The sequence below is a fragment of the Egretta garzetta genome, unplaced genomic scaffold, assembly GCF_000687185.1.
Source record: "Egretta garzetta isolate BGI_Z169 unplaced genomic scaffold, ASM68718v1 scaffold59, whole genome shotgun sequence".
NCBI classification, from domain to species: Eukaryota; Metazoa; Chordata; class Aves; order Pelecaniformes; family Ardeidae; genus Egretta; species Egretta garzetta.
In genome coordinates this window covers 3,915,929-3,929,937 of record NW_009267230.1, presented here as the reverse complement: position 1 = coordinate 3,929,937, position 14,009 = coordinate 3,915,929, and the positions used below count along the sequence as shown (strand labels likewise).

Genomic DNA, 14,009 nt, shown 5'->3' with positions numbered 1-14,009 from the left:
CTGGCACAGATGAATTTCTCTACACAAACTCTAGAAGTTTCGTTTCTGTGCTGGTAAATTGTTTTTTGCTGGTCGGGGAAAAGGAAGCAACGACAGTATAATTGTAGAATAATTCAGGCTAGAAAGGGCCTCAGGAGGTCATCTAGTCTAGCCTGCTGCTCAAAGCAGGATCACTTGCATTACAAATGTATTTATAAACTCTTTCTGCTAAACATCCTTTTCACCCTCTTCTACTTGCTTAATCTCCATGCAAACACGTGTTTGGCAGTACCTGCCCCCGATGAGCACACTAAGTGAAGTGAAGAATGAATGCATACGGATGGTGACTGAATTACCCAGAAACCTGTTGCAAAAAACCTAGTCTTCAGCCAGCAGTCTCACCTGCCTGCTCATAAGAGTCTTATCTATATGAACTGCAGAATGTTTCCATGGTCTAAAGAGTGTGTCAAGATTGAGTATTTAAATTCTCTGGCTTCCAAGGAGAATGGTGCTAGAATGCAACCGCTAAGTACTGTTTGTCTTGTTATTGATGTGAATTTGTTTGAAAAATCTAGTGTAAAATCCAGGGGACAGCATGAAAGGTAGTAGGTAGATTGCCCTTAAGCTTTTTTTGACGCAGAGGAAATGTCACCTTTGACAGCACTTGGCAGCCTTTCATTGTAGCTCAAATACAATTTGAAGGTTAATGCTCTAGGAATTTCGAGAATTCCTGTTTTCTTAATTATCATTCCTGTTGCTTTTTTTGTTGTCCTCTTTCTCTATACCATGATGTTTATAACTCTTAAGATCATTACCTAACTGTTTGGGTACTTATAGCACATGGCAGGAGTTAGTACAACTATTTTATGTAGATTTACCTAGAGTTTAAATTACTTAGAAGATTCAGGGAAGGCAAAGTGTCTGAAATGGCACTGAAGTTAGTGTAGCACACTTAGTTGCATATTTGTGTAGAGCCCTTAAAAGGTCTATGATTCTTGGCTGCTGTGGCCATGTAACTCATTTAATGAACTAGCCAATATAAGCTGACTGGTGTGTACATAGAGATGTAATTAATGAATGTTTATAAAAGCAGATGTCTCTACTGAGATAAAATACATGCATGCTTTTTTATAGCTTCTGTTGGTATTGCTCGAGAGCACTTACTATAATGATTAACTTCTACAAAATCAATTTATGTCTTACAGCTTGCCTTGAAGGGATCTAACTATGCTGGTCTGCTGGAGCGGCATCGCATTCATACAAAAAACGTGGAGCATGTTGTAGACAGTTTACGGTAAGAATGTATGGATGTTGAGAATTTCAGACACAGTGCAAACATCTGTGGATTGTGTAAAACAACGAAAGGAAGCTTTGTGTTACAAGCTCTAATGAAATAGGAGTAGTGAAAACAGGATCATGCAGGTGAACAGTCATTCCTGAAACAATCGTCATGTGGACTAGCTCAGTTCAGTTAACTAACACTTGTGTTATTCTTGAAAACAAATGAAAAAGATGTAAAGGATTTGTGTGAATGTCAAATGCTTATAAGCCAAATAACACTAATTAGTTCTTAATTACATGTCAGTTTCTCAGAATGGTGTGTCAAGGAACAATATAGGACATATTCAGGCTTTCTCTCTATAGGAACGAGAAGATAGAAGTTCGTCTTGTTAAACGTCGAGAATATAATGAAGAGACAGTTCGGTGGGCAGATGCTGTCATATCAGCAGGAGGTACGACTTTATGGGAGGGAAGTACTTGTTTCAGTATGTTTTCATGCATACATTTTTAAAAAATATTTTGCAGTGTGTGAAGCATCTGGAAGTATGCATATGTTGAAAACAAATTACTTATCTCATTGTCAGAAAATATGGCAAAATGCAGTGGTTGTGACCATCCTCTCTACCTCCAGTATGTAAAATCGTAGCACTAGGAAGTGAATCGCAGTGCATGGCTGCTTTGGAGATGTTTAATTGTCTTGTGTAAAACGGTATAGACTGCGGAATTTATGGTTTTCAACTAAAGAGGGTAAAATGCTTGCTGTCATATGATTATACATAGCCCTAAGTGCTACTCTTTGGTTCTTGGTATGTCAGTTGGAGACTAACATACCACCTTTTCCTCCCCATGCTCAAACTGTCTTTCCTGCTTTCACACTTAATTCCAGTGGCTGGAGTATCTAGTTGGTTGGTACAGGTAAAAGTATGCAACTTCTGAGCAGCTTGTGCCACTGGTGAGAGCTTTTTAAATGAACCAGCAGAGCAGCTAACCTGACTATTTCTTTTTAACATTGGGTAGCAGCAGATTATTCAGTGTCACTTTTGTGATTTACTGCAAATACTGCAGTGTGTTGCTGGGCTCTGATGTAATACTCGATCATCTGTAGCAGCTAGACTTGACCACTGCTCTGCTTTCTCTCCTCTCCACTGGTCCGCTTTGCCCTTAGCTTCTGGTTACCACACAGAATCGGTAGAAAGGGGTGTGTGCACATTCCTGTAGCATCCTAATATACTCCTGTAGATTTCAAGGAACTCCTCTGAGCTGGAGGTTAAAGTGCCAGTTTGGCTGTGGCAACATTTGTCACGGTTATGAGGCAAGCAGCTGGGAAGTGATACATCATCCAAGGTTTTCAGAGCTTACACCTTGATGCAAAGACTGATTCAGGTTATAGTTGTCCTCCTGTTTAACAGACAGGAAAGAATATCAGTATCTGAAGAAACCAGCGACGCCTAAAGATTTCTACTTCAACAGTTTTATCTAAGACTTCTTTTCCAAGCATGCCTATTTGGGGCCAAATAAGACCTTTAAATTGTGCCTTCTAGGAGAACAACTGAGATGAAACGAAAGTAATTGTTTTCATGTGATTCACAGTAAAATTTGGTAATGTTTCCTGTCTTCTGTGGCGTTGATTAGTGATACTTTCTAAATTTATTTTCTTAAAGAATTTCTCTTACCAGCTGATAAACATAGAGAAATTTCCATAAATCTCTTTTCAAACTTGCTTCTGCCAAATTCAGTTGCCTGGGCATGTGTAGCTGTCAGATAAGTTGTACTTTTTCCAATTGCATTTGCCATCTTGAATTCAGTTGTCATTGCTCTGTTTTGAAAGGTGCCAGTAGTTTTGTCATCCTGTTTTATTTTCGTGCAGCTTACCTGATTGGCTATTGAAATAAAATTACATAGTGGTAATGCTGCAGTAGGTGTGAGACTATTTTGTTTGGGATACTAGAATGTGAAGTGAAACTAACTTCTGTTTTGCTTTTTCTGTAGGTGATGGTACAATGTTGTTGGCAGCCAGTAAGGTCTTTGATAAATTTAAACCAGTTATTGGAGTAAATACTGATCCTGAAAGGTAAAAACACATTTGGGAAAGCAGTGGTTTATTTAATATCAGGCACGATGCACGTCTGTTTTTGTGATGCATGAGGCATGCCTGTAGCATTTGGCAGCATAAACGTCTGTTTTAGTGGATTGTAGATATCAAGTGAACCTGTCATTTTATTAGAAGTGTTTCCACAGCGAGTTATCCTGTCTCATCTAAGAGGACATTTAGTACTGGATAAGCATGACAGTGTTAAACTGCCCCAGCTGTTGTCATACACCAGTGTAACAGCACTTGCAGCTAGTTAACTCGTATTCTAACCAGAAGTTTGAGACTCGAGGTGGCTGTATAGAAGAGAAACAGGAAAAGGGACTTAACAGAAGCAACTAAGTTTGGTGCCTGAACACACAGAAACTTGGTTTCTTTATGAAGAAGGCAAATCCTATTGGAAATCCGAAGAAGTTTGTTCTGGTTTCTTCATGTAAACCATTTCATACCTCAGAGGATGCAGTCTCCTCAGCCAGTTAATGGCATTTAGTTGTCCTGTTATAAACTCCGCACAAGTTGCATCCACCTAGCCATAAGATTGATTTGGGCAGGTGGGTGCAGTGTATTAGTGCTGCCTAGTTGCTATAACCTTCAAATGGATGGCAAGTAAAACTCAGAATTCACCAAGGCTCTGTCTGCTGAGATTTTCAGATTTAAGTTTCTGCTTTTGATATTACCAGTTAATTTAATCTTAGTAGATAGGAAAGTGGTGGCCGAAAGTTTTAGTTCCTTCCATACCTTATTCCTCTTCCAAAACCTTTCAAATGCTGGGAACAGATATTCTACAGTATCAAGCCTGAATAGCAGGGTTCAAATAACAAGTGCCTTCAAGTTATCAAATGTCACTCGTGAAAGGAGAGCAGTGTTAGTCTTCTGGCTTTGACGTGAGATTCTTTTGATGGTAGGCATGTTGCTTACCTGTCTCATATCATTAACTTGTGTGTAAATGGAGGAAATTTTCTTTCCAACTTGCAAGGTTTCTTAAGCTTGAATTACTTGCTGAGAACTATGGTGACAGGAACTGTATTAGTACCTACACATTCCTGCAGGATTACTAGCTGAACAGCCAGTTCTTAGGGGAAATGTAGGAGAAATATCCTACGTTTCACACACATACACCCTAGGAGGTAAAAGAGGTATATAGTTGCTGATACACTATTATGTAAGAATAGTAATAGATTCATAAAGGCCAAAGTGTAGCTTTGCTTTATGTAGGAGAAAAAGGTGGGGGTTTTGTTTTGTTTTTTAAAGGTGCCAAATCTTAATGGTTATGCTGTAATTTTCATTGTCCTTTTTTGCTATCAGATCAGAGGGTCACTTATGCTTGCCTGTGAGATATACACACTCATTTCCTGAAGCGCTACAGAAGCTTTATCGTGGTGAGTTCAGGTAGGATTCACTGATCTTTGGTTTTCCAAAACGTACTATGATTGGAAAATACTTAATGATGTGCAATTCCTAAGGAGCAGACGATGCTTAATAAAAGCTTCATGCCTCAAATCATGAATTCTGTGTAGATGTTTACCATGTTGAAAAATGGGTTTGTGGTCAAGAATGAGACTGGAATACAAAGGATAAAATTGGTTGGAAGTTCCAGCAAAAAGACTTCTGTTATGACCTTCAGTAATTGATTTTCTTTTCTGACTTAGCAAATTCATACATGTGGAACTGCATTCTGGTAAAGGGTATATTAGTTTACATATTTTAACACTTGAAAGCTTATGTAGTACAGTGATGGGCCATACTAATAAAAGCTAATGAAGCCTACACAGTTAGGAAATGGTCACTGTGTGGCATCTGGGATTTTGGGCGTTAAGGTAGAGTGGCTTTAATTTTGTTAACAGATTAGTGTAAGGCAAAGCTTTTCTTTAGGCTGAAGATAGCTTGATGTTTTCAATAGTAGGTATTCCTGAAATAGAAAAAAATCACTTGAATCAAGAAGAAAGCAAGCCGAATTTTAAAGGACAGAACTAGGGAAGAGTTTTATAATACGTGACATGGTTCTGTGGTCTATTAACATTCCAGAATATTTTTGTGATGGCAAACCATCAAACAGAAATGTCATATTGCAATTGGGTTTTGTTTATACTTCTAGCATATTTAATTTGTAGGTTGAAGTGTAACTGTATTTGTGCCATAGAAAAGTTCTGAAATGAGGTGAATACAGTCATCGAGATTGATTGTAAATAACAAGGGGTTTCAAAAGATACTGCTAAATGAAAAGGTACTTTCAATTCACATATTCTAAGACTTGGAAAACAGAAGCTTTTAACTCTCCATCATGCTAAGTTGCTTAGGTAAAGCTGGTAATGCTAACGCAGATAAACTCCCTTGATAATCTGGGTACTTCTAATGTTTTGTTGGAAGTCATGTTATATTTTTGTTGCTGACAGTCCTGTTGTTGCTCATTATGGAGCTGAAGCCTCACCAGAGTGAAAAAGAAAGGATCTCCCTGGTTATTTTTCCAGAACAGTATGAACTGATACTCCTAAGCAAGGACCTGAGTGGGTGTTTCACTTGGCAGTTCTCGGATTTATTTGGCCCTAAGGAAACTTTAAAATAGGGAGTTAACTGGATCAGCCTGTCTGGAAGAGCTTCTGGTGCCTCAGAGTTGCATAAGGACAGTGAGGTGCTGGAGACTGGAAAAGGGGGATTGGCTTTTCAGTGCAACAGTCTGTGTAAGCACTTACTTTGTAGTCCTGTGAAACAACCAACATCACTGATTTATAAAGGACAATATCAGGCTACCCATGTTTCTTTTTTTGATGGTCAGTGGTGTAACAGGGTCTCAGAATAGGGTTATTATAGGGGTACAGCCCCATTTTCTAATTTTGCAGGGGGTTTGACGTGTCCTAGCATGAGTATTGTAAGGAGGCTAGCATAATGATACTCATTGCATGCTGTCTGCCTGGCTGGCTAAAACCATGCTTGGAATTTAACTGCAGATAGATAATTATACTAAGGTTCTGTTGAATGAGGCTCTACAAGGATGACAACAAGGAAAACTAGTAATGTAGTCATATAGAGTGTAATTTTTCCTTGCTGTAATTTCAGGAAACATGTAAGCTGATTACTGTCACCTGGATATCAACAGTGTGAACTGGGGGAAGATATGCTTATAACACTCCTTGTGATTTGCTTTCTTAATCAAAACTACTGTTACCATTTTCTTTTATATAAACTCTAAATTTTAAGAGGAAAACAGAATTGATACCTCCTCTCGTAAAAAGTAGAAAATCTGAATGTTTTAACAGCTTAAGGAAGAATGCATTTTATATCCTTCTCTTTCTTCATTTAAATTCTTCTTAAGCACTCTAAAGTTCCTAGGCTAGGTGAGGTTCTTAAAATGAGAGGATACTTGTGGCCCTTACATATAAAGGGGTGGATAGAGGTGCTTTTCTGGACATCTACAAATACAAACAAAAGATGGTAACGGTACAGCATGTGTTGCTGTATAAATTCCTGAGAACCTGTTCTCAAAATCATTGCATCAGTCATGAATTCGTAAATTAGGATCACATGCCTAAGAAGATGAGTTGTTACCTATAATGCTTATAGTCTACTTTTGGCCAGCATCCTCATATTTTACACATACAAAAAACATTAGGTAGCGAATCGGTAAGCTTAAAATATTTGTATTTCAGTATAATTAACTTTCTAAATTTAGAAATGACAGTGGAAGCTATAAAACTTGAAATGTGACTTTGAATATATTTAAATTTTAATCTTAAGATGTTCTGCTTTGAGAGTGAAAACTCTCTGATCCTATCTAATTCTGTAATGAATATTTCAGCTACTGATACCAACTTCTTTCTCCTCTCTAAGGTGGCAGTGGCGGCAAAGAATCCGACTGTACCTTGAAGGAACTGGTATTAACCCAACCCCTGTAGATTTACATGAGCAGCAGCTAAGCCAAGAGCAACACAGCAGGGCTCACATAAATGAAAGATTCCCGGATCAAAGTAGGTTAAAATATGACACGAATTTAGTCACTTTGCTATGATAACTTGGAATAGGAGATAAAGATTTGTTAGAGTTGAAGTATGTGAAGTCTGGTTGCTGTATTTGAGAGGCAGGGAGAGACAGCTCTCATGAGCTGAAGACCCAGATTAAGGTTTTCTAGAAGGGAGTGTTTTTTGTTTCTATATGTTTATTCCAGACTGTACACTTAGAACCAGTTTTCAGTATTAACAGTTAATTTAGAGATGTTTTTAAATAGTATCTGCTGGCAAAGTTTCTGAGCTTTTTTAAAATGCTGTCTTTTAGGGTTACTATAGATGCTTGGGGTGACCACATGAACATTTTACCATGCGTTTAGCTGCTCTACACCAAAAGCATGTGTGTGTGTGCACGTGCGTGTGCTTTTAACTTGTGCTAAATTTGAGGTAGGTTACTTCACAATTGAAAAAGCTGATCACAGACTGCCGGCAAGCAAATGAGAAATTAGAAGTGAGAATCTCTCCCTGGGTAATTCTTAAATGATCAGACTGCTTCGACTGCTTGTAATGGACTGAAAACGTGTGATTCTGTCTTTAACCTGTGTCTAGCACTGCATTTCCTCAGTGAGAAGTCCTTAGTCAACATGAACAACTTGATAATCCCCCTTAATTACCCTGTGGTGTAAAGTCTGATTCTTTGAACTTCATCAGAAATGGCTGTTAAGTCACTGTCACTGAATTTAATTAGGCTGGAATAGTGACTGGCAGAAGAGAAGACTTCAGTATGGCTGGTTACCCATGAGTTTTCAGTGAAAGCAGTGTCTGAACATAACTATCATTGTTTTATTGACCTTGGTTAAATATTTGTAATCTCCAGTAAAGGACAGTGACTGGCTACAGACTAAATCAGTGAAAAATTGAGTCCTTGAAGAAAACAGAGCACTAGGTCTAGAACACAAACCCAGACAGCAGTGTGTCCTCCAATGAGTTGTGAATTGGTTTTGAAAACTTGGGTTTTAAAGCCATGATTCAAATCTGTTATATTTAATATCTGCAGGAGCTGATATTTCTGGTCCACATCTTTTACCTGTGAGAGCACTCAATGAAGTCTTCATTGGGGAATCTCTTTCATCCAGGTATGTTTAATTGTTTGCTGTTGCAGCAAGGCACCATTGGCTTAAGTTCTTTTTATGATGTTGCAATGGACAATTGGTGATAGGATGTCTTTGCTGTCAATTTCAGTTCTAGTCCATGAATATATAACACTGATTATATTGTTGCTGATTACAAAGTGTATTTTCAGAGATGTCAGTGCAGTGATGTTAATTTCTGGTTTTCCACCTTCCTGTCTGGCCATTCTTTTCATTTTTCATTATTCCTGGCTGTTTTCTTTCCTCTTCATTGTTTTACTCCTTTCCTGGTTAGTTCTTAAGTAACCTAATGCCCTCAGTTACTATCTTTACAGTGGATTGAAGATTTAAGTAACTGTCCTTAAACTGCCTCCTCTCCTGCATCTCTTCTTAAATATCTTTTCATAAGCTTTTAGCATGACCAAGCAGAAATAGCTTTTAGCATGACCAAGTACTCCTTTCACTGCCTCTCTGTCATTAGAGGCAAAGATATCAGCTTGCCTTTGGCAGCAGCTTTGTTACTGTGGGAAAACACTTACTTCCTTGTTTTAAGAAACGAGTTTGTATCAAATCCTGGTACTGCATTACCCAGGATACCTTTGATGTCCTTTCTGTCCTGAAGATCAATGCATTTCTGCCAGACAAATGATAACAAGAAGGTTGTGGGGAATGTAACTTGGGCTGTGGGAAAGGAGTTAAAACGTGATCCTTGGTCAAGATTTTGCCAAACTTTTACTTGTATTTTGTATCCCTTTTCCTTTTATTCTGTATCTTTTTTTTTTTAAACTTTAGAGTGTAACATCTTCTTGTGTTTGTACAGTGCCTGGGACACTGTGATTGCTGCTGGAAACAGTATAAATGTTCCATGAGTGCTTTATCTTCCATCGGGACTGCAGCCTCAGACTGGCAGAAGGAATTAGTCTCAAAGAGAAACAAATTTTGCTCTCTACTAAACCAAACCTAATTTTATCAAGATTCTAAAAAGTTTCTTTAGCATACAGTGATAGAGGAACACAAAACTGCTTTCCAACACTTTATAATAGCCCTCTACTTCAGAGTGTCACAAATACATTGTGCTCTTTGGTTCCAGTATATTTAAGAAGCATTGAGGAACACAGTGCCTGTAGGAACAAATCACTTGTAATAAATATTGTGTTAATAGCACCTTACACTTGAAGACTTAAATAATGACGTCACTTCTGTAAGGTTCAAATTCACAACTGCTGTATATTAAGACAAAATGGCTCTAGGTGCTTCTTCTAAGGTCTTATTCTGCATGTGAATTAAGAAAACAAGGAAATTGAAGGGGAAAAAACACCCCAAACTTTCATACCCAGCTTGCAAAAATTATCTTAAACTGTATCAAGATGTGCACCTGTGTTCTTGATTTGCTTCCAGTTCTTTCATCTTCCCATCTTCTCAAGAGTGAGTACACAAAATGCCCCTAGTTACTAAGAGTCTAAACTGCTTGACACTGAATATTCAAGAGGTGGATTTGTAGTCGATCCAGACTGAAACATTCGTCACCTAAACCAGCTCAGTAAGCTCCTTTTACTGAGAAAGGTGAAACTCAGTCATGCTGAACATGGTGAATGTGGTGTTTTTCTAAGAGGGTATCTATTAATCTGAAGACTGTATCATAGTTTGAATTAGGCACTATGAATGTCAACAACTTTAGCTCGTAAATATACCTCGGGATGTTCTGAAACTGAAGAGAGAAACTGTCCGGTCTCTCTAGGCCTAACATTAGGAATCCCCTGGTATATGAATAATACCATGCAGAATGGTGATTGTGCCCCAAGACTTACTACATTTGAGTTTTAGGAAGAATTTGCCCTGGAGAGAAACTTAAGCCTGCTGACTGTTGTAAAACTAAAACTGTTCATGAAGAATCACAGTGGAATTTAATTACTGAAGTGATCAAGAATTCAGCTGGGAGCCGTGCTATTACTGACGTTGGAATGTCTTGCCTCTTAGTGTTGCCTGATGTAATTTTATGAGACCAAATCACAGCATAAACAGTTTTTCGGTAGTTCAACAATTATGCAAGGAAGGTAATGTATTTGTAGTTTCATTTGTAAGTCCAGCAAACCCTGCTTGTATAGATGAACCACGGAGTTCTTTGTGCATAACTGAAAATAAAAAGTGGCTGCAGAAAAACGGCCTAAAAGTTCATGCTGCGAAGTACTTTCGTCAGTTGCAAAAACTGCTATAAAACAGTGAATCAAAAGTGGATGCCAAATCGGAAACACTGTGCAAGGCCTGTGAAATTGTCATCCAGATTTGAAACTAGCCCCTCTAAATTTTTATGTGCCTGATAAGGCTGTGTGTTCTGTCTTATTCAGGGAGAACTTTAAGTCCTGCAAACCCAGTTTTAAATTCTCGCTTCATAGGGCCTCCTATTATGAGATATCAGTTGATGATGGTCCTTGGGAAAAACAGAAGAGTTCAGGGCTTAATGTGTGTACCGGAACAGGATCAAAAGCATGGTAAGTACACGTTGCTGCTTTGTTATAAAATATCGCTTGAGCTAAGCTAGATGGACCTATTTTGCTTAAGCCTTTTGTCCATACTGAGTCTCTCTTGGCCTATGGGTAAGTCAGTGCATGTCAGTAATATCCAAATGTTCTCACTGTCGGTGTGGTTCAAAGCTGCCTCAGGTATATGAGAAGAGCAGAGCATGGCTCACTTGCAGGTATGCAGAGAAGAGCTGAAAGAGTGAGAAGGTGAGGCATGGAGACACAAGTTTACCTTAGGAGTAATTTTCATGAAGGACATTGCGTCTGACATGCAGAGCAGATTGTGGGGGATCTCTGAAATATTCTTGTTGGCTAAAATTAAAATACTTAGGTGAAGTAGCTCAGAAAACTTATAAAAATCGAAGCTCTAAGAAGTATGGGAAAACATGTACTTGGAAACAGTGTTAAGTAAGTGTTCTCTGGCACATCTACTGTCCATTCTCCTTCCAAGCCTCTTGCCTCTTTTCAAACTTAACTGAAGAGGCAGAGTCACTTTGCCAAAGTATTCCCATTAAACAAAGACGGGCATGTTTAAGCGGAGCTGTGTTAGTTTAATCAAAGGGGTAAATTATCTTAACTTCAGTTTAAACAAGCTGCAATACTGCATGTAAGTCTAATCAATTTAGTTCTGAGGTGTGAGAGACGTGTACAGTGAGAGCCTCTTTCGTTTGGAAATCTGGCTGTGCTTATAGTTTAAAGCTGTAGAACAGGCCCTGGATTTATGTGGCAGGCTAAGATGAACTAAAACTGAAGCTTTTAATTAAATTCAAAAATGAATATTCATGCTGTAACCGTGGTTACTGGGGTTTACTCTTCATTGTAATTCAGAATTTTGTATTCAGTCAGCATAATTTAGTCCTGGAGGCTGCCAAGGATGAAATTGGCAGACTGCTAGGGGAGCTCTCCTACTGTTCAGTACCTTGGGAATGTACAGTCTTAGTTCAAAGCTGTTCTTGTACATTTCATTATACAGTCTGTACTGAGCAATCCCAGAACCAGGGAACAAACTGCAGGGTTGCCCATCTCCATTGCTGTAATCAGTGTGTACTGCTGGGCTTCTCTAAACTGAGGCCAAGCCTCAGTGGAGTGATCTTCCTTAGCCTGTTGTTTAGGGACTCCTGGGATTTCAGACCTCCTTGGACTGAGAGGCATTTAAACGTCCAAGTGCTTCCTTCAGCTGCCAAAACTTGCATAAAAGGGTATCTAGTTGAGAGAGAGAACAGTTTCAAACTGTGCATCTCAGTTTCTTGCTAGCATTTGCTCAGGCTTGCAGGTAGGCAAGAAGTGTGAGAGAAGGAGCCTTGGACAACCACCCTCAGCAGCCCTGTAGTCTGTTAGATGTATAGTGGATGTCTTTTGTGGTCTGAGGTATTTTACTGCCATGACAGAAGTGCTGGACTGAGGATTTGAAGCTGTATTAAGACCTGGGCAACCGAGATGTTGACAGAACTGCTGCACGGATGCTGTGATTAGCACCCTTTTGGGCCTGGGCACAGGAGGGACACTTTTGTTGAAGTTCAGACTTGGTTCAGACTGAGGCTTTATGCTGACTTGTGCATCCAAATGTGGCAAATGCAAAAGTGTCTGATCTGACTGTTCCTTTTATATATATACACCGTGTCTTGTGAGATTCAAGCCCACACCTTAGGGTGTGGACAAACAGGCATAGTATTTGTAAAGATGAGTTGGGTCCCATAAATGAGAACTAACAGAAGGAATTAGCTAGCAAGTGGTGGACAGAAGGGATAAGAACACACATAATCTGTAGAACTGTCGTGCTTCAGTTTTTTTAATGCAGACTTAAATCAGCAATTATTGGGGCTTTAAAGCAGGAGGATTATTGATAAGGAGACTGCATCCTGTGTATCATGCTTTTCTTTGCTGAAGATTCACTTAATGGGTAACTAAGGCTGATGAAGCCACAGATAGGTATCAAACCGAGAGTTAATTTAAGGCATTTTTTTTTAAATAACTGATGTCAGCTCACACTTAATAGTGTGGGTTTTTTTCCTTCCTGATGTTGAACATAGTTCTTCATCTGTATGCAAGGTTTTTTTGTTTCATTTTTCTCCCAAGTGGTACTGCTTAGCAAACAAAACAACTTCTTCTCTCTCTAGGTCCTATAATATTAACAAGGTAGCACATCAAGCTGTTGAAGAGATTCTTAAGATCGGTAAGTGAACAGTGTGGCATTACTGGCCAAGTTTATATAAAGATACACCTGTCTAATTGGGGCTCTTTCTTTTGGCTCAACAGCTAAAAAGCATGGAAGCTTGAACATGCCATTGAACACGGAACTAGTACAAAAAGGTTAGTGAAAAGGGCAAGTGTCGTGGTTATCCCGGCTGGCAACTCAGCACCACGCAGCCGCTCGCTCACTCCCCCCCCTCCCTCAGTGGGATGGGGGAGAGAATCGGAAAGAAAATAAAAGGTTAGAGCCGAGGGCTAAGATAAAGACAGTTTAATAAGAGAAAATAATAATAATAGTAATAATGAGAATGATAACAGAATATACAGAATATACAAAACGAATGATGCACAATGCAATTGCTCACCACCCGCTGACTGATGCCCAGCCCGTCCCGAGCAGCGAGCAGTCCCTGAGCAGTGAGCAGTCCCCGAGCCACGAGCAGTCACCGACTGACCGAACTAACTAACCCCCCCGAGCATGACGTTCTATGGTATGGAATAGCTCTTTGGTCAGTTTGGGTTAGCTGTGCTAGCTGTGCTGTACTCCCAGCTTGTTATGCACCTGGGCAAGCAGGAGAAGCTCAAAAAGTCCTTGAGTAGTCTGAGCACTACTTGGCAACAGCTGAAAACATCAGTGTGTTATCAACATTCTTCTGGTAATAAATCCAAAACACAGCACTATGCTAGCTACTATGAAGAAAATTAACTCTATCCCAGCCAAAACCAGGACAGTATCCACCCCTTATTCTATACCATTTACGTCATGCTTAGGTCCTACCCTTACAATACATTCCAATTAATCACCACCACTTTCCCATTTTTTTGATATATACATATATATACACACAACACAGATATCATTCCCTTAGTCTATGGGCCATCC

General features: G+C 39.2%; 1 protein-coding gene across 4 annotated transcripts in view; it reads left to right on the top strand.

Annotated features, from left to right (window-relative positions):
- Window positions 1-1,189: 1,189 nt before the first annotated feature.
- NADK2 (NAD kinase 2, mitochondrial) overlaps window positions 1,190-14,009 on the top strand; it is a 25,344-nt gene continuing 12,524 nt past the window's right edge. The window contains exons 1-9 of one of the 4 annotated variants that reach the window (XM_009647312.2): window positions 1,190-1,273; window positions 1,624-1,712; window positions 3,250-3,331; window positions 4,655-4,738; window positions 7,175-7,311; window positions 8,345-8,423; window positions 10,811-10,906; window positions 13,054-13,109; window positions 13,193-13,246. In XM_009647312.2, the coding sequence (XP_009645607.1) occupies window positions 3,261-3,331; window positions 4,655-4,738; window positions 7,175-7,311; window positions 8,345-8,423; window positions 10,811-10,906; window positions 13,054-13,109; window positions 13,193-13,246 (577 nt within the window). In that variant the 5' untranslated portion in view covers window positions 1,190-1,273; window positions 1,624-1,712; window positions 3,250-3,260. Of the gene's footprint in view, window positions 1,274-1,623; window positions 1,713-3,249; window positions 3,332-4,654; window positions 4,739-7,174; window positions 7,312-8,344; window positions 8,428-10,739; window positions 10,907-13,053; window positions 13,110-13,192; window positions 13,247-14,009 lie in introns of those variants that run through there. The other 3 variants (XM_009647309.2, XM_009647308.2, XM_035902670.1) reach the window with 3 other exon arrangements.